At 65.0% G+C, this 19,725-nt stretch overlaps 1 protein-coding gene across 2 annotated transcripts in view; it reads right to left on the minus strand.

Annotated features, from left to right (window-relative positions):
* ARID3A (AT-rich interaction domain 3A) overlaps positions 1-17,431 on the minus strand; it is a 33,384-nt gene extending 15,953 nt beyond the window's left edge. Inside the window, exons 1-8 of one of the 2 annotated variants that reach the window (XR_003531053.1) lie at positions 16,499-17,431; positions 15,576-15,888; positions 4,449-4,521; positions 3,307-3,490; positions 2,893-3,140; positions 2,272-2,568; positions 2,089-2,175; positions 1,465-1,935 (exon numbers count right to left, since the gene is read on the minus strand). Coding sequence is in view for 1 of the 2 variants with exons in the window: in XM_027664160.1 (XP_027519961.1) it covers positions 1,733-1,935; positions 2,089-2,175; positions 2,272-2,568; positions 2,893-3,140; positions 3,307-3,490; positions 4,449-4,521; positions 15,576-15,888; positions 16,499-16,914 (1,821 nt within the window). In the remaining variant the exon portion in view is untranslated. Of the gene's footprint in view, positions 1-1,108; positions 1,936-2,088; positions 2,176-2,271; positions 2,569-2,892; positions 3,141-3,306; positions 3,491-4,448; positions 4,522-15,575; positions 15,889-16,498 lie in introns of those variants that run through there. The other variant, XM_027664160.1, reaches the window with a different exon arrangement.
* Between the last annotated feature and the right edge of the window lie 2,294 nt (positions 17,432-19,725).

Consider the following 19,725-nt stretch of genomic DNA (forward strand, 5'->3'; position numbering starts at 1 on the left):
TTTTTTCTTTTTTTTTTTTTTGTCTTTTGTGGTTTTTTTATCTTTTCTCATTTTCCTTTTTTACCTGAGTTAAGATATGCAATGCTGGGGGAGGGGGCGGCTGCAGCTGGGGCCGCTTCTTTAGTCTAATTTTCTTTCCAAACCCCCTTCCCCCTCAAAGAAACTGATTTAGGCTTTTTTTTTATTATTTTTAAATCGATATGCAAAAAGAAAAATAAAGTGGAAAGTCACCCGCTCTCAAAAACAAAAATAAAGGGGGGGGGGGGGAAGGAAAAGGGGGAGAGGGAAAATAATTAAAAAAAACCCCAAAACAACCCAAAATAGTGACTGTACAATGCAAAAAATCACTAAGAAAATCTAAGCCCGCCCTGGGCATGAAAATTCCCCCTTGGAATTTCTCCTTGCGGGGAGCTGGGCTGGACCTCAACAGCAGCAGGAGCTGGACGGACCCCCCCAGACCTCCCTAAAGGGTCCATGGAGCCACCAAGAACCCCCACGGAGCCACCAAGGGGATTCCAGCACGGAAAAAAAAGGCCGAAAACAACAAAACCAGCTGGAAAAACCCCAAATCCCCTGAGATCGCCACTTCCCCGAGTGAAATTAAAAATAAAGCAGGGGGGTCCCACCAGCCCGGACCCCCCCGGGCACCTGGGGAAGGGGGAAAACCCTGTGCTCCAGGTGGGAACCTGAGAATGGAGATACCGAGGGGGGCGGGGGTTTCGGTATCGGGTCGGATTGTGTCTCACGCAGATGTGGGTGAATTTGGGGGGGGGGGACGGTAAAAAATGAGATTGTGAGGCTTAAAATAAATCCTCGGGTCCTTCGGGTCCTCCGCGACCTCTGGAGCGTCCCACAGCCCTGAGCATCCCATCCTCTGGATCCTGCTTATTTGTGGAGGAAATAAGCCCAAAGTGGCTTTAAACAGTAGTTTTATGCGGGGGAAGGAAAAAAAAAAAATTAGGATTTACCGGTGGGGGAAGGAGCAGAGCTGGACCCAACCACCGATAATGAGAGGAGAAAGGAGATTCCAATGTTTTTCCAAGCTCCCATTTTCCCTGATGAAGACTAATATATATCATTTGCATGTTAAAAGTTTGATTCTTTTTTCGTTTAGAGAATAAAATAGAAGCTATTTACAACAAAACAATCAAAAACAACCTCTTAAAATCCTGCAGAGTGGAGTTCCCAAAAAAAAAAAGGAGGGAAAAGGATGGAAATGAATAAAATATCTCCCTATTTCCAATTTTTTTTAGGATTCTTGGGTTTTTATCCTTTAGAATTCCGGGGGGTTTCGCTAGCGCTCGCGTCAGCAGGCGTCCGTGCGTCTGTCTGGAGGTAACACGAGTTAAAAAATAATAATAATTATAATAATAATATTAATAAATGTACAGTGCAAAGTGTGATGTGAGTGAGGTAAACGGTCCCGGAGCGGCGCAGCCGGACAGCCGGCGGCTCCGGCAAAACCCCCCGGGCTAAAGCTTTTCTGCCTGGAAAAGGAAAATCCAACAACACGGGAACAAGGGCAGGGTCTGGTGAGACCCCGATGAGACCCCAGAGAAACCCTGGCAAGACCTCGGGCGAGACCCCAGTGAGACCCTGGTGAGGTCCCAGTGAAAACCTGGTGAGATCCCAGTGAAATCCCATTGAGACCCCGGCAGGGCCTCGAGCGAGACCCCCGTGAGACCTGCTGGGACCCCGGTGAGCCCCCGGCCGGCTCCGGGGCTCCGGGGTGTTAAGGCGAAGCGCTGTTGGAGGTAGAGCTGGGGGGCACAGCCAGGCTGGCCGTGGTGGGGGGCACGTTCCCACTCCCGCTTCCCACCCCGCTGCCGCCGCTGCCGCTGCTCCGGCTGCCGCCGCTGTTGCCTTTGCTGTAGGCAGAGGAGGAGGAGGAGGAAGAGGAGGAGGAAGGGCCGGGCGTCTGGGCGAACAGCACACCTGGGGAGAGAGCGGGGTCTGAGCTGGGGGTGTCGTGGCTGCCGTGGAACGGGGTGAAGGGCGGTGGGAGTGGTGTGGCCCTGGGGGCTGCTGGGGCCGGCGGTGGTGGAGCAGCCCCTGCCCACGGCAGTGGGGTCTGGGGGAGCCCCTCACCCGTGTAGACGATCCCGTTGATCTCCACCGACATGCTGATGCTGTTGGTGCCGTTGCTGCTGCTGGTGGCGGCGTCCGGGCGGTTCTCTGCCGGGGAGAGCCGGGTTACGGAGCCCGCCGGGGCCGGGGGCTTGGCCGGGGCCGGGGGCTCGGCCGGGGCAGGGGGCCGGGGCCGGCACTGACCTGGCGAGCGCGTGCCCTGGCTGTTGATGCGGATGCTCATGGGCAGCTGGGCCGTCATGGCCAGGAGGTTCTGCTGCAGGGCCCGCTGCATCAGCCGCTGCTGCTCATCCGTCACCAGCGCCAGCTTCTTCTCCGGGGGCTCTCCCGACTCCAGCTTCTCCCGCAGCTGCTCCAGCGCCGCCGCCTGAGCGGCCGCGGCCACCTGAACCGCCGCCGCCTGCGCGGCCACCACAGGGTGCCCGGCCAGAGACACCGGGAGCCGGCTGGGCATGGAGATGGGGATGGGGGAGTCCTCCTCTGCAGGGGGAGCAGGTGTCAGGCATGGGGGCGCAGGGACAGGCAGGTGCCACCACCCCGGGGGTGGCCCTGGCCCTGGCACAACGGTTTGGGGCCCTGCTGTGGTGGGGGCTGCCTGGCACCTCCAAAGGTCAGAGATGGGTCACCGGAGTCATGGTCCCCGAGCTGAGGCCCTGGAGCCCAGGGAGGGGAGAAGAGCATCACCCCCCTGCCCCCTGCCCCCAGCTCTGCCCCTTATCCCTGGTGCCAGGAGGGGGCTCAGCCTGTGGCTGGACCCCACAGCAGCAGGACCCTGCGGCAGCTGGACTCTGCAGCAGCCATTACCTTTCTTGATCTTCTGCCCGGGCGCAATGGCCCCGCCGTTGGTGGCAGATGCCAGCCCCAGCGCTGGCACCGGCAGCTTGGGCGAGGAGAGGAGGCCATGGGTGCCGCTGGGCGAGTAGGCGAAGAGGGAGCCGCCGAAGCCCTGCCGCCGGCCCTCCCGCCGGTTGCTGTCGATGGCCGCCTGCAGCTCGTTGGGGTTGCTCAGCCCACGCTTCTCACACTCGTAGGGGTACAGGTACTTCATGTACCTGCGGCCACACGGGTTGGGTTGGTGGGGGTGATGCAGCGGCTGGACGCCCCTTCCCATGTGCTGCCCCCTCCCTCCCTCCCTCTCTCCCTCCCCATCGCTCCCACATAGGGCAGAGGGACCCCCAGGGGCTTGCCCCCCGCCCCTCCCGCCGGGCCCCCGCTCACTGGGTGCGCAGGGTGAAGGCCGCACTGGTGATGGAAGTGGGCAGGCTCAGCCCCTTGGTGATCTCCCGCCACAGCTTCTTGTTGATGACCTCCACCAGACCCCCTTTCTCAGTCACCAGCGTGTACAGCATGTACAGGTCCAGCACCTGCTTGGCCATGATGGGGATCCGGTTCACGGGGGTCCCTGGGGAGCAGCGGGAGGAGAGAGCGGGTCTGGGGTGCTGCTTTGTCACCCGCAGCCACGGGGCAGCTGCTGAGACCCCTGCGGGGCAGCAGAGGGGTGGGGGCTCCTGCTCCTCCCTCCCCTTCCACCATCCCCTTCCTCCCCTCCAGGCCCCCCCGCTGAGATCAACCATGAACAAAGGAAACAGAAACTCGCAGTTTCCAGCCACAGCCCCGTCTTGGCTGAGCCGGTTCCTCGGGCTGAGCCAGCACCCAGCAACGCGAGTTATTTATAATGAGGGTGGCACGATCTTGCTATGAGGGTCCCACGAGCTGGGGGGCTCGTCCCTCCAGCCACAGGGAGGGGGTTGGAAGCACCTGCTCCCTCCTGGGGGTCCCTGCCCTCCCAGCCCCGCGGTGAGGGGGCCCTGGGGGACCCCAGGGGCTCAGCCAAGGGGACCCTGGAGGACACAGCCGGCAACCCTGGCCCCCCCGCAGGGGCACACGTGCTTCCCCAGCGCTGCCTGACAAAGGGCAGAGCCAGCCCTGCGTCAGCACTTCCAGCGCTGTTTTCCACGCAGGAACCAGACCCTCGACCAGGCGCACGCTTGGCTTTCAGCCCTTCCCACCCTGGCCCCTCCGTGCCTCTCCCAGACAGAGCGAGGTGGCAGCGAGGGGCTTTGCCCCCGGCAATAACCCAGGGAAGAGGCAAAAGAGGGGCACAGCTGGGGGAGTTGCAGGGGTGGGGGGACCCTGTGGGGAGGAGCCGCAGGTCTGGGTGCGATGGGTGCAGGGAGAGGAGTGAGGGGGGGCCGCAGGCGCCAGATCCAGCCCAGCAGGTTTGACCCCGCTGTGCCGAGGGGTTAAAGATTAACCAGCAGCTCAGCCAGAGCTGTGACCCCAGGGCAGTAACAAGGGGCGAGGAAATGAGCCCCAGGAGGGGCATCGGGGGTGGAGGGTGGGCGTGTGGAGGGGCTCACCTCGCTTCTGCATGAAGCTGAAGAGGTCATCCAGGAACTCCTTCCTCCTGGGGTCACCATCCAACTCGTAGAGCTGCGCAGAGAGGAGAGAGATGCTCAGAAACTCCCTTAGCCCTTGTGTCCCCCTGTCCAGGACCCCTGGCTCTCACTGCAGCAGCCCTGTGGCTGCAGCCCTTCAGCTCTCAGGACACCAAATGGTCCCTGCACGGGGCCGTGGGGTCCCTGGGGTTCCTGGGGCTGGTGCTGACTTGTGTCCGTGCCCCGCTGCCACCATCCCCTGCCTGCCCGCTTGGAGCTGGGTCCCGGAGTGCCAGTGCTGAGATATCAGTGGTGCCAACGTCAGAGCAGTTCCCAGGCTGCCAACACCACGCTCAGCCCCAGCTCCTCCCAGGAACACTGATCCCGATTATTTTTAGCATTCACTGCATGCTCAGCACAGCAACGCTTCAGCACAGCCCCTCCTCTGCACCCACGGCACCAGAGAGAGCCGGGGCTGGGAGACACTGCCTTGTGTGCCATGGTGTGAGCTCATGTCACACTGGCACTGTGGAGACGTGTCCTGTGCCAGGGCAGGCAGAGCCGGGCCAGGGGCACCTTCGGCCGGGACCCCAACCCCATGAGCCCAGCACATTCCTGCCTGATTTAGGGCACAGGATCTGCTGTTTGGAGCGCCCGGCACACCAGAGGCACACCGGAGGCACACCGGAGGCACACCACACCATGCCACGCCACACCACACCACGCCACACCAAGTCGTGTGGCCTCTCCTGAAGCCCAGCACGGTCTCTGCCCGGAGGCTGGTGGATAATCCCCACCCCACCCCAGGAAGGGTGTCAGAGCAGGGGCTGGGAGGGCAGGCACTGCCCAGACGCCACAGGTCCCGCTTTTCTCAGTGACAACTCTGAACAACTGCCAGGAGGGCTGAGGGGTTGGGAGGGGGCTATAAATACCCTCCCACCCCGTAACACACCAGACACACACCACAGGGCTGCTGCTGCTGGTCACCAGGTCACCGATGTCCCACTCCCTCTGTGGGCACACCCTGTGCCACCGGGACCTGTGGGAAGCTTGGGGGGGTGGGCATCGTCCTGGCTGTAAGCGAGGGGTGCAAACCCCCCCTCCTGCCATCCCCCAGGGAGGATCCGGATCCTGCAGGGCTGGACTTGCCCGCCGGTGCTGATCAAAGGGATCAGTGGGGCCGCATGATAAATGGGGCTGGGCGCCGCAGGGGGACCATAAACCCCCCCAGTTCCCCTGGGAACCTGGGCAGGCTTGGCTGGCCCCCAGCACACCCCCAGGGCAAGGGCAGGAGCCACCGGCACCGACTGCACCATCGGACAAGACCCTCAAAGCTCTTCTCCCACCCCAGCACCGCAGCAGGGGGTGCGGTGTGGGACTGTGGTGTGTGGGGAACGAGCCATGGTGCAGCAGCACTGCTGTGGTTTTTTGGGCTGAGCTGCACCGGCTGCTCGTGCCGGCCGAGGGACGTTGGGCCAGCGCCAATCCAGCCTCCCCTGTTCCCTAGAGTGGCTCCGAAAGCCGCGCACAGAGAAAGGGCTTCCCCAGCACCCGATCCCACGGGGTGTGGAGCGTGGAGCCATCCTGGGGAAGGACTGAACGCGCCGGTTCATCCACTGCCATGACCCCCAGGGCTGCAAACCCCCCCGGGCTCAGTCCCGAGGGGAATGGACACGTTTAAGAGGATGAAAGAAAATTAACCGTCAGCTGAGGAAAGCGTGGCCGGCCGGGACGGGGGATTAGTGGCCGTGGCGGGCGCCTGCCTCGTGTGCCGTCCTTCTCCACACCCTGCTAACCCCAGTGGTCCCACACCGAGCTCTGCCCAACGGGGATGAAGCCATGGGGGTCCCCAGAGCCAGCAGGCAGAGGGATCCCTGTTCCTGCCCCGTGTCCTCGCGGCTCTGTCAGCACACCCACCGTGGCTGCTGGGCAAAGGACATTGCACAAGCTGCTGCTGACGGTTACTGGCAAGACCTTGACAACTCCTCTGTGCTCAGCAGCTGCTCACCGGCCACTGCTGCACCAGAGCAGAGGGAAGGGCTTCCCCCCCAGACCTGGTTCAGCTCTGCCACTGCCAGCAGAACTGCCAGCAGTGGGAAGCTGCCCAGGATGCTCAGCCAGCAACACCACGGGGCGAGGACGTGCCCAGCCATGACTGGGACATGCTCGGTGTGCACTGCAGTGTGGGATGGAGCAGCTTCTGCTGAGCTGCCTTGTCCACCCTTGTGCCTCCCATCCCCCCTCATCACCCCTGCCCTCCCCTTGCCTCCAGGCACAGGTAAGGCAGGCAGGGAAGTGGAAGGGGACAGAGACAAGTGACTCTCAGCAGCCCCTCGCAGGATTTCCTTGCACTGACGCCACTCCAGCTCTGCCAGGACGTTGCCACTGGCACCCCGTGAACCCCAACGGCAGCGCAGGACAGCTGGGACAGTGGGGCTCAAAATGCAAATCGGGGAACAGAAACATGTTCTCGTTTCAGCGAAACCCAGCGTGCAGCTGAGCTCAGCACGGACAGGCAGCTGCTGGCACCGCTGCACCGAAATCGGCAGGTGCTGAGTCTTGTCCCTGCCCAGTGCCCGTGCCCTGCCTGCCGTGCCCGAGCCCCGTTTCTGCTCGGCACGAAGCCGGTTCCTCGCGGGGACTCACGGTGTCTCAGTGCTCGGTGCAAAGGTACCTGCGCGGGCGAGGCCGCCCTGCACCACTGAGTCAATAGATTTATGTTTCGTAATTAGGGAGGTGGAAACGACTTAATCCATAACACAGCTGCCCCAGGAATATCCTCTTACCGCGGGGTCCCCAGGGCAGAGCGTGGTGCCAGGGGATGCCATGGCACAGCGACCCCCGCCTGGCCAGGGGCAGGAGATGGCCCTCACCTCCCTGAGGGCCCCCTGGGCTGGGGGATCCAGCTCCACGCACCCAGTGCTCCCCCAGCCCAGGGCAAACAGCCGGTGCCAGCAGCACGGCCAGCTCTGGCCACGGTGCCCGGCCCACCTGGCCGCAGCGCAGCCCCCTTGGCCCCAGCCCCCGGCCGGCTGAGGACACGGAGCCAGATGGCCGTTGCCAGCAGATCTATAATTAAGTGGAGGAGGAATTAGGCAGGCGGTGGGCGGGTGGCCCTGACCCCGGCCCAGCGCCCCGGCAGGATGCCGGCCCGGCGTTTGGTGTGTATGACCGGATTAATGTTTCAAACCAGATTACAGGAAAATCCCAACCCGCTGGCTTTCAAAGGGCAGGCGGGAGGCGGCCCCTCGGCAATGCCAGGAATGCGGGAGAGCCCTCGGCACGGGCGTGGTGCGTGCAGGGGGTCTGACCCCCCACAGCCCCCTCCCAAGCTGGGGCAAAGGGGGCAATCACAGGCGGGAGGGGAAGTGCCATTTCGAAAGGCTCCGGAATGCTGGGGGTCCTGCTGGAGCCAGGCTCCCCATCGGCAGGAGTCCCTTGTCCCTTGTCCGCCCCACGAGGCGTCATAGAGGAGCCCGTGTCCGAGTTAAAAACACTTCTCCCTTCCCCCATTCAGTTCCGGGTTTTCAGGCCTCGGGGATTAATTTTCAAGTTTCTTTTCCATCATCAGGAAGTGGCGACACTCTCAGTTTTCCTCCTTCTCTCCGAAACCAGTTTGGGACGTGCACGCCGTGAGCCAGGACCGGGGACAGACACCCCCAAAGGCCACTGCAGCAGGGATGGGGGCTGGTGGCAGCCTCCCCCTTCCAGAGGCTGAAAAACCCCTAATTCCTGAATTTAGGGAAAAAACACAAAGCGAGCAGTGGCAGGGAGAGCCCACCCTGTTGTGACAGGTAGCAGGGCCGGGGCTGACAGGCCAGGGAGCTCCTTCTCTCCTTTTCTTCCTTCCTTCCTTCAGCAGCCCCCAGGGATGTGTCCCTTTGTCCCGCGGACAGCCGAGGGGCCACGAGGGGCTGGGGAAGAGCCTGCGCACTCTAACGAGTTCCTTAACGAAGAATAAACACGCTTATGGGGTGTTTCCCATCCTGCTCCCAGCCGGCACGCAGCACCCGGCCTCCAGCACGCCAGGACCCGCAGTGGGGTCGGGGAGGGCACTTATTCATAAAAAGAAAGTAATTTGTAAAAACCAGAGCAAAGGGCTAACGAGGGCCCCAGGCCGCGGCGTTTCGGTGGCACTTGGGATGTGGTTTCCTGTAAAGCAGTGGCTGAGTCAGGGCTGGGGGTGCCCGAGGCTGCAGCCCCTCTCTGGGCATGGGCCCCGCCCCAGCATGGGGTGCTGGGTTTGCTGGGGCCGATCCCTCCGACAAGGGCAAAGGGAGTGTCCACCCCAGCACAGATCCCTCTTCAGATAAAGCGCTTGGCTTAGGGACAGGTCACCTCTGGCTGTCCCCATCCCTAATCCTCTGCGAGCCCCCCAGGGAACAGCCCACCTCGGGAAGGGGCTGCTGGGGGCAGGAACGTGTGCCCCCTCCCCAAAAGCCCCCAACACCTTGCTCTTGGGGGACGGTGCTTGCGGGAGCCTCGCCCACCCGGCCGGGCCAGCAGTGACTCCACTGACCGGCCCGGCGGGATTCCTGTGCTGGAGCAGGCCGGGCTGGGGGGCCGCTTCCGTGGCGGCAGCTGGAGGGGGGGCCACAGAGCTTCCCATCGGCACCATTGTTCCTGCAGGTTCCCAGCATTGTCCCCTCTATGGGGGACACGGCTTGGTCACAGGTGACTGTCCCCACTGGTGGCCCCTCCTCGGGCTGTGGGACCTGGAGGGCAGTAGATCCACTGGTGCTCCCGTGGCTCAGTGACAAACCCAGCCCTGATCCCTCACCATCGGCCCAGAAGTCCAGGAGACCTGAGACCCCTGGGGTCCCCTGGCCAGGCTGGGGGCAGCTGTCTCTGGGTGACCCTGGGGGTACATGGGCGGTGTCCCAGCACGGCGGGTGTCAGGGCACGGCGGGTGTCAGGGCATGGCGGGTGTCAGGGCACGGCGGGTGTCCCCGTGCGGCAGAGGGGATGCTGAATGGACGAATTAGTCACCATTTAACCTCCCTGACCCCCCATTGTCCGTGTGCCGCCAGCCGCCCTCCCCACCGCGGCACAGGCACCGTGCCCAGCCAGCCGGCAGCTCCCGGCAGCTCCCGGGATCCGTGTCCCTGCTCCAGAGCCGCCCTGGAGCAGCGTGCTGCGGGCCAGACTGACAACAGCTCCTGGGATGGCCGAGCCGCTGCTGTTTGTTCCCCTCCTGCAGAGGAGGAAGCGATTCCTGCTGCCGTGGCGTTTCCCATGGCAGTCTGGTGGCGGGTGGCAGCATGCCGGGCTCTGGCTGGAATCAAAACCGGTTCCGTGTCTGAATGCCGACGTGTGGCACAGGCTGTCGAGGGGTCACGGGAGGGGGGAGCCGGGGTCCTGGGGCTGCTCTCCCTGCTGTGAGTTGGGAGCCAGCCCGAGTGGGAGCAGCGCAGCAGCTCTCCCGGCCATCACCGCGTGCGTGCCAGTGCATGCCCTTGACACATGCTCGCTATCACACTGGACCTTGTGCAAATATTAATCCAGTGGAGTCAGGCGGTGTTGGGAAAGCTTGTTTGAGGAGAGACACCCGGCCAGCACAGCTCCCAGTGCTGGGCAGACCCGGGGGGGAGTGGCTGAGCCAGAGCAGCCAAGCTCAAACCCTTGGGGCACCTGCCTGGGCTGTCCCTCCTGTGTGTACCCTGAGCCCCCCAAGGTGAAGCCCCCCAGGGCTGGAGGGCCAAGACTCCCATTCAGGACCTGACCTGGGGGCAGCAGCAGTGGGAAGCAGTGGCACCCAGGCCTCGAAGCCAAGACAAGATGGGGTTTAAATTCCACCATATGTAAATGATCGTCTTAGAAGGGGATCGCAGTAAGCCCTGGCAGATGAGTCACCGGGGCTTCCACCGCCCGCTGGGATTTGGCTAATTGCAAATCTGTTCCTGAAATGCAAGGTCCCACACCTCTGCCCTCTGTCCGCACCGTGCTGAGGTCCTGGGTGTCCCATGGGAAGGGCCAGGGCACACGGAACCCCTGGGAACCCCACCATGGAGCTGCTGGAGGAGCTGGAAGGGGTCCAGCAGCCACAGATGGGGTTGACAGGAGCCAGCTGTGGCTGTCAGCCCTGGGAGCCATCACTGCCGAGCTGCTCCGGCACCACCGAAACCTCGTGGCTTCCTAGTGCCGAGGGGAGGGGGGTGATGGGCAGCACCAATCCCATCCCACTGTGCCACCAGAGCACGTGGTAGCACGGGACAGCATATCCCAGGTGCTGGAATCTCCAAAATCAGGCACCGGTGCCCAAGCTGGAGGCTCCAAAGTGGCTTGTGGGCAGGTGGGGAAACCGAGGCAGGAGGTGGAGCCCTTTGCTGAAGGGGCTCCCCCTGCCACCCGTACCAAGGTGAGACCCCAAGCCAGCTGCTGTGGGGAGACAGGGAAGCTCTTTCCCAAAGGGCTGTTGCCACCACACTGATAGGGCCACCTTGGGACACATGGGGAGCCCTCCCCAGGGGTGAGCCCTGGCCTCCAGCAGCCCCAGCACAGGGTGGATTATCCCGAGCTCTGGACGGAGCGGGGACCCAGGCACGGGCAGATTAAGTGACCGATGGGAAGGGTCAGGGAGCAGGTCAGGACCTGAGCCAGGAGTTGTGTCCTAAGCTCCCAGTCCAGCTGCCCCAGGAGTGAGCCCAGAGGAGAGCAGGGGGTTCCCCTGTCCCCAAACTGCCCCTCCTCCTGGCCCCCGATTGCGGCACGTCCGGCCGGGCCCTGGGACCAGCTGCCATTTCTCCTGTGGTTTGGGCCAGAAATAGGGTGATGGAGCAATGCTGCCCTTGCCCAACACTGCGATGGGGGCTGGGGGCTCTGCTGACAAAGGCCCCGCTCCCTGTGCCACTCTTTTCTTTTTTTTTCTGTCTTTTAAATAAACCCTCATCCCTGTTAGTTCAGCTGTGCTGAGCGGGGAGGCGGCCGCCGCCTCCGCAGCCCTTGAGTCAGCCCGGGGGGCCGGGGCGTGGGGGGAACACAGCTCTGGGAAGTGGGGGCACAGGGGAAAGGGGGCTCTGGGGGAACACGAGCAGGCGATGCCTGGGCTGGGGGGAGCCAGCCCAGCTCCCAAGACAAGAGGTGGGTGAAGGTGCTGGCTGGGTACCAGGGGCAGGAAGCTCGTGTCCCCTGTCCCCCACCTCATTAATTATCCAGGGTGTTGTTGTGAGAAACAGTTGCAGGGGTTGCCTTGAATGCTGGGACCAGCACCTGCGAGCACCCAGGCGTCTGGCTGGGGGAGGCACTCGGCAGCTAAGCCGCTCTCGCCGAGAAGTCCCTGACCTCCGGCCAGGGATCTGGTGGGATTACAGCTCCGGGAATGCTCCCTGAGCACTATGAGCCAATTACTGGGCTGGATCCCCGGCTGGGAGCACCCTTTGGCAGGTTGGGCCTGTGCCAGAGTGGGGGGGGACACAGCTCTTTTCCTGGGAGAGGTCCACCAGCAACACCCTCACTGCCCCCAGAGCCCTGTCCTGCTTGGGTCCCCTCCTCGCCCCTGTTATCTGCCACTGGCCAGGCCAGGCACTGCAATCACCTCCCCAGCACAGCAGTGCCCGGCCGGGGGCCCCAGGGCACTCCCTGTTATCTGTGAGCCAACCCCCTCGGGGTGGGGGACAGTGGCCCCCAGCTGTGTGACAACGTTCAGGTCCCCCTTCTCTGCACAGGGGCCCCCTCACCCTCCCTGGGGGAGGCTCATCCGCTCGGCTGGCTAATGCAATAAAGCTCTAATCAATATTTTAAAGAAAGTAAATGGACCCTCCCACCCTTGTTAAGAGGTCGTGGGGCCCCCACTCCGGCTGCACACCCCCGGTTGGCTTTGGGTTTTGGAAAGGAAAACAATCCATGGGAGAAGGGGGTTCAGAGGGGATCCCCACGCCTTAGCCAGCACCTGGGGCTTCAGAGGAGATATGGGCTCTCTGCCTTTCCAGACCCTCCTGGAAAATCCCAGCTCCATCAGCCACGTGCACGAGCTGGTCCGGGTGTGTGGGGTCTGGTATCACCCCCCCACCCCGTGGCCCCGCTGAGATTACCGAGCTGCCTTCGGTTTATTTTTCCCCCAACTGCTGCACTTTGAAACTCCATATCTGGGGTGCGCTGCGCGAGATAAGGGCTGAGGTTTTCACCCCCATGTGCCACCGACGCTGCTCAGATGCCCTGGTTGGGACAGTATAAGAAACCTCCCACCCCCCCAAAGCACTGGCACCCCACCGACACCCCCTGGCCAGCACAGCCTCCCCCCGGCACCGCTGCAGCTTCTTAGAGCCTTCCTGAAGCAGAAACGTGGGGTTAAACATCAGCCTGAGGCCCCACAACAGGGCACCCCAAAGGGAGCCCCCAAAATGGAGAACCCAAAGGGCATCCAGTGGCTGCTGCAGCCGGGGCAGCACCAGGAGATGGATCCACCCAGCTGCCCTGCCGAGGGATGGGTACCGGGATGCCTGAGGAGCACTGGCAGCAAAGGAAACTCCAAAGGGGGTAGAGGCCAGGAACTCCAGCTCCAGGCACTGCCACTGTGCCAGGGTCTCCCACTCCTTCTGTAAGTGGAGTGCAGTAGCAGCAGTAATGAAACAGAAAGGTTGTTCTTGGGGGGCAGCAGCAGAGTCCCCCCCAGCACCGGGGTGCAGAACCCAGAGCAGTTTTGTCTCCAGCAGCTCCTTGCCAATGGCAGGAACTCGCTGGATTTTTAGCCATTTCGCCTGGGGAGCCTCCTCCCACCCCAAAAATGTTCCTTTTCCCCCTGAGAAGCCGTGGTGCCCTCGGCAGCCACTGCCCCCGAGCCCTGCACTGTGCCGGGGGCTCCTTTGTTCTGCTGCCCGCGCCGGCAGCGCCTGGGTCAGGCCGAGCTGACCTCTGCCTGCGCAGTAGCCGTCCCCGGGGACGGGGAGGTGCCACGCGCCGGCTCCCTAACCTCCCTCACCTCCATAACTCTTCCTCACGCCCTCCCCTTCCTCCTCCCTTGAACTGGGCCCCCTCCTCCCTCCGGTCCCCCACGGCTCAGCCGTTCACAGGAATCTGTCCCAGATGGGTCAATAAACCCCGGCGGTGTCGGACGTGGGCAGCCCCCGGCAGGCACGGGGCACCCGGGGTTTGGGTGTGGAGATGGGCATGGGGGCTCGGACAGCGGCACTGCCCGGTGAGGACAGTGTCCTCGAGCACAGAGACCCACAGGCCAAGGATGCCCGGGGGGGACCCGATGCCAGCACAACCAGAGCTGAACCTGAACGGCAGCTGCAGGGAGAGCTGGAGAGCTGCAAAGGCATCAGGGCTGCTGGGAGAGCAGGGGTGCTGCCAGTGCTGTGCAGCTCTTTGACAAAAAGAAAGAGGAACCCCAAAGCAGCCCATTCCTCATGCAGCAGGCAGGCACAGCACTGGCACAGCCACACGCAGCACCACATCCAGACTGGCCCACCCATGCAGGGACCCAGCTGTGCTCCAGCACCCCGGGGCTGCCCGGGTTCCCCCTAAGGTGCCTCCGCCCTGGCGAGGGGCAGGGACTGGGGTACGGCATCCCCTGCCCCGCGCCGCCCTCGCTGTTTACATTCCTGCTGCTCCTTCCCAGGCCGCGCCAGCTGGGCTGGGATGGAGCCCGGCAGCACGCGCTGGAGGGCGGCCAGGAGGAGCTCCCGGCCAGCGCCGAGCCAGCAACCCCCTGGCCCGGGTCCAGCGGCCGCGATCCAAGCGCCGTGCGCGGGGCTGACGTGCCGGGGAAGCCTCTCTGGGCCCCGCGTCGCCTCCGCTCCTCCGCCCACGGTCGCTTTCACACCCCCTCCAGCTGCTTCCACAATTAACCGCCGTGGTGGGCTCTTCCCACTGACCCCGGGAAGTGAAATGGAGGGAGAGGGGGTGCTCAGCCCCTCTTGCCAGCACGGTCTGGGGTGCGGGGATGCGCTGGGACACGGGCTGGTGTCCCCGCGCGCTGTGGCTGCGGCGGGGGACGCGGTAGGGGCTATGGCCTGATCCACAGCACCAACATGCTGACAAACAGGAAGATCACAGCTGCGGTATCAAAAACCCCTTTCACAGCTACGAGCTCACGGTCCCGGCCCCTCAGGCCCCGGCAGCAGGAAGCACAAGAGAGAGAAACCACAAGAGGAGGAGGCGGTGTGGGTGCAGCGGCACAAGGGACACATGGGGCAGGAGCATCCCTCCTTCCCACAGCCGGGCAGGACAGACACACACACTGTGCTTGATGGTACTGCCTCCATCAACCCTGTTCTGAGCCTGCCTGCATCCAGATGTGCCAGCAAATCCTGGCAGTCCCTTCCCCCATATTGGGAGGGATGTGACAGCCCCCCAAAGGGAAGGGGCAGGGGCAGTCGCATCCCTCCCGAAAGGCCACCGTGCCCTGGTCGCTCCATCTGGGTCCCATCTGCTGCTGCTGGTCCCGCCCCTTCCCCCAGCCCCAAACTCCGATGTATTTAAACACACATCAAAGGTGCCGGGCGGCCCCCGGGGAGCCCTGGCTCCAGCACATTTCCTTCTATTAGCCAGTGCAGAACGCAGCCAGCTCCAGTGCCGGGAGAGCAGGAGCGTGCCGGCCTCCTGCCAGCCCAGGGAAGGCAAAGGTGGAGGTAGATGGGTGCTTTCTCCCCAGTTTCACTCTTTAGCAGCATTTGGGCAGCAGCAGGGGAGCAGCACTGCCTCCCACCGAGGATCTGGGGGGCCAGAGTCGTTCTGCTGGACATCACCTCTGCGGTGAGGGGAGATGGCCAGGTCCCCACAGAAAATGGCTTGGAGGGGACAAGAGGAAAACCAAGAGCCCCATGAGATTTGGAAGTCTGGGGTGATTTTTTTTGTAATTTTCAGCAAGAATCCTCCCAGGTCCCTGCAGCAAACCCCATCACACTGTCCACCTGTGCCAGGATCACAGGATCCACTCAGAGCCACCTGATCAGGGAAGGGGGACTGAGGCTGAACCCAGCACTAAAACACTGGAGAAATCCCACACTTTCCTAGTGACAACAGCAGCTGGATCCATGGAGAACGTTCCCGCAGGCGGCACCGCCAGAGGTGTCTCCCCACGCTCCCGAGGACACACGGACGCACAGGAGCAGGGCAGAGGGACAGGGGTGGCACAGGGGGGACACGCGTGTCTCTGCGGGCACCCACCTGCTTGAACTGCTCCTCGTAGGTCCAGTCACCGTGGTCGGGTGCCGGTGGCGGGGGCTGCGTGTGGCCCAGGCCGGGGGGCAGCCGGTCCTGCCCCCCCGGGAGCCGTGGAGGCTCCCCCCGGTAGTGCTGGGCCGCCGGGGGCTTGCGGAGCAGCAGGGATCCCGCGCCCGCCCGCACCGCCCCTGCCGAGCTGAGCCCTTCCTCTCCCATGTCTTCATCCTCCTCATAGTCTTCCTCTTCCTCCTCCTCTTCTTCCTCTTCCTCCTCAACCAGGTCCTCTTCAAAGTCATCTTCATCCCACTTGCCCTTCCTGGTGCCGGGGAGAAAGGAGAGGCTTGGTCCCACACTGGTTCCAAAAGTCCACGCCTCTCTCCTGCCTGCCCCGTGGGCACTGCTCAGCCGTGGGGCTGGGACCACCTACCCAGCACACAGCCGAGCCCCGGTGCAGCCCGTCAGCAGGGGCAGTTCTGTGGGGCACAGCTGACCCCTGGCAGCCCAAGAGCAGCTCTGTCATGGAGCGGGGCTCTGCCAGATGGCTCCTGGCCCAGCAGTGCCCCGGGAGGATGTGGGCTGGAGGCAGCCAAGGGTCCTGCATAATTTAACACCAGCTCGGGTCCTCTGTCATGGCCCCACGTGGCTGCTGGGCAGAGATGAGATGTCGCCCCACGCCAGCCCAGCACGAGGAATCACGGCTGCAGAGCTGAGCCGCTGCTCTCAGCAGCTCCTGCTCCAGAATATCCTGACAGCTCTAATCCACAACTGGCCCCAAGCCACAGGATCCCTGCAAGTACCCCCACAGCCTCTCCTGCCACTCCCCAGCCCAAAAGGTGGTTGGTGTCCCCAGCCAGCCAAGCCCACCAGTGCCGTGCCACATCCCTGCCCCTTCCCCAAATCCACGAGAACTGCCCAAGTACACTCACAGGTCTTCCTCCTCCTCAGAGCCCATCTCCTGCTGGTACCCGCCGTCCTCCTCGTCCTCTCCGCGCTCCTCCTCTTCCTCCTCCTCCTCCTCAGAGGGCTGGCTCTCGTCCGAGAGCCCCGGGCTGGGCGAGTGGCTGAGGCCGGCGGCGGCCGCGCGCATGGCGGCCAGGGCGGCCATCTGTGCCCGCTGGATGTGCGCGCTCTCGGGCTCCGCTCCCTCCTCCGAGGGCGCCGGGGCCGGGTCCTGCCCACGGCCCCGGGCTGCGGTGCCGGCGGGGGGCTGCCCCGGGGGCTGCGCCGGGGGAGACGAGGAGCGCGGCTGCTGCTGCTGCTCCTGCTGCCGCGCTTCCAGCGCCTGCTGCAGCCGCGCGCGCTGCTGCCGCTGCAGGTTCTCCATCACCGCCTGCAGCTTCATGGCTCTGCCGGCGGGCGGGGGGTCCCCGGGGGGGCGGGGGGCGACGCACCCGGGGGGCAGCGCCCGGGGGGCAGCGCCCGGCAGGCTGCCGCGCTCCAGCGGGGCTGGGGGCCAAGGCTGGACAGCGCTGCGAGAGGCAGCCCTGGGGGGGGCTGCCAGGGGGTCGAGAGCAGCGTCGTTGGGGTGTCAGGGCAGGAATCGACGCCGGGTCAGGACTGGAGGACGTGCCCCTTGACCCCTCCCAGCCTTTGCTCAATGTCTCCTCCGCTCAAGGGCTCCAGCAGGAGTCGAAGGCTGGGGGCTGCTTGTCGGGATCGGGGTGCTGCCGAAACTCCTCCTCAGGCTCAGCAAGCAGCAACTGCAGTCTGGTGCATCACCCCTTCCCTCTCAGACCTGGCACCTTCTGGGGAGCAGCAGCCTCAGGGTCCCCCACTCGTGGCTGGTGTCCCTAATCCTCAGCCAGGTCAACGCTGAGCAGGCGTCGGTGCAAACCTGCAGGAGAAATGGAGCAGAGCGTCAGCGGAGCCGTGGGCAGGAGCCAGTGAGCAGGAAGGAGTTAAAGACAGTGCAGGAGCCTCATTAATCTCGAGCTAATGAGATAGGGCGGCAGGGCCTGCTGCTGGAGGGGGAAGGGGCCTGCCGGACCCCGATAGCCTGCCTGGCCCTGCAGGCAGTGGATACCGGCAGACCCGTGCCCGCAGATAAGAGACCCCAGGGAGAGCCACCCATTGGGTCCTCCACAGGGGACAAGGCATGTTCCCACCGGGGACACACTGCATGGGGAGCACTGGGCCCATGGTGATGGCACCGGGGTGTGGGCAGGGTCTGCACTGCACAGTGAAGAGGCTCCAAAGCACGGGGGAGCTGCAGGACCCCAGGGCCAATCCCATGGGATGGGCAGGCAGAGCCTCACCCTTGAAACCCCAGCAAACCACCCCTTTCAGTCACTCCCAGAACCCCCTACTGCTCCCCTTCCTCAGGATTCAGGGTCCTCCAGAGCAACATGGGCCTGAGAGCAGCTCATCTCTGCTTCACTCCACTAGAAAACACCAGAGGAACCAGCACCTTACAGCCTGTGGCACTCCACACCCCGGCACCCCGGCCTGGACACCCCCCCAGCACTGGGACCCCAAGCCTCGGTGCTACCAGCAGCCCCCTCAGCTGGCCGGGGCTCTGGCGTGACCTCGCCTGTGCCGAGGGCAGGGAGGGAGCTCACCACACCACTGCCGTGTATGGGCAAAGGCGCCTGAATCAGTTGCCCAGGGGCCAGTGGAGCGCGCACACCCCGGGAACCTCGCGGCGACCGGACCCAGGGGCTGCGGAGCCAGGGCAGCAGCAGCGCACGGGGGCCAGCGGCCACGATCCCGCGCATTCTGGAAAGGGGAACCTGCTCCCAGCGCGGGCCGGGGCCGCGGCCGATCGGGCGGGAGCCGCTTCCCCCGCTGCGGCAGCGGCCGCATCCGCCCCCGGCCGGGCTCCCGCGATGAACGGACACGCTGCCACCGCCGCGGCACCTCCGCGGCCACCGCCGCCACCAGGAGCCAGCACCGGGGAGGCACTGCCCAGGCTCTGCCCGTGCCTCAGTTTCCCCTCCTCTACCCAGGCCATCTCCGTCTCAGCCACACGGAGGGGAGGCCGGGGCAGGGACCCTCCCTGCCCTGGGGCAGCCGCCGCTCACCCGCCGTGGCCGCACTCCCGCCCTGCCCCGCACCTGAGCCCAGAATCCTGCACCGGCCACGAGCGAAACGGGGCAAGACCCGTCCCGGGCACGTGCTCCCCGACCGGCCGCGACTCCCCGAGAGACTCGGTGCCAGCGCCGAGGTGCGGAGCCGCCTCTCGAGCCCCGCGGGCCGCGGCCACGCTGCCACGTCTCCGCGGGGAAGCCGGAGCGGCGAGGCCACAGCCAGGGCCCCGTGGCACCCCGGTGACCTTGAGCCGTGCCCCTTTGTCCCTCCGGCCGCTCCGGGCCAGGGGACCCGGTGCGTGCCCGCCGTGGGGCGGTGACGGGGGTTCCGCGGGGGATTCGGGGCGGCGGCACCCGCGTCCCCGGGGCAGGTGCTCGGGAGCGACAGCGGCTAAAAATAGGCGGCGGCGGGCGGGGGTGTGACGGACGGGCCTTTGTACCACCAACACCGGGGTTGGCCGCGGCCGGACACCCCCGGGCGGGATCCCGGCACCACCGGGGAGGGGCCCCGGGGGAGGCGCGGGGGTTGAGGGAGGAAGAGGGGGACGGGGAGGCCGGGCCCGACGGGTTGCGTCCCCGGGGACAAACGGGGCTGGGGGCACCGCGGGAGGGATCCCCAGGCGGGCAGGGGACACGTCCCGGGGCTGAGCCCAGCCCCGCTCCCGACAGCACGTGGCACCGGCGGCCCCCGGACGGACCGGGCACGGAGGCGGCGGGGCCCGGGGGGGGCCCCGGCCCCGCGAACCGGGGGGGAATCCGCCGCCGCGGGTCGGGGAGAGGAGCCCGGGCTGGTCCGGTTCCTCCGCCGGTTGGACCCCGGGAGGCCGCGGGCCCGGGGCGGGCACAGGGCGGGGCCGGGGGGCTCTGTCCGGCCCGGACGGCAGCGCCTGCGGGGGACTGAGAGTCCAGGCCGGGTGCGGAGCGGCCGGGGAGGAAAGAACCCCGGCCCAGCGCCGGGGAGGCGGCCGGTAACCGGCCGCGGGGAGAGGGGGCGCGCCGCTCCCGCCCAGCACCGGCCGCGGAGGGCCCAGCCCGCCTCGGGGAGGCGGCCGGTCCCCGGCCCCGGTCCCGCCCAGCCCCCGACCCCCGGCGGTGCCGGCCGCGGCGGGGATCCCGGTCGCGGCCCC

This window comes from Corapipo altera, unplaced genomic scaffold, assembly GCF_003945725.1.
Source record: "Corapipo altera isolate COAL_440 unplaced genomic scaffold, ASM394572v1 96, whole genome shotgun sequence".
NCBI classification, from domain to species: domain Eukaryota; kingdom Metazoa; phylum Chordata; class Aves; order Passeriformes; family Pipridae; genus Corapipo; species Corapipo altera.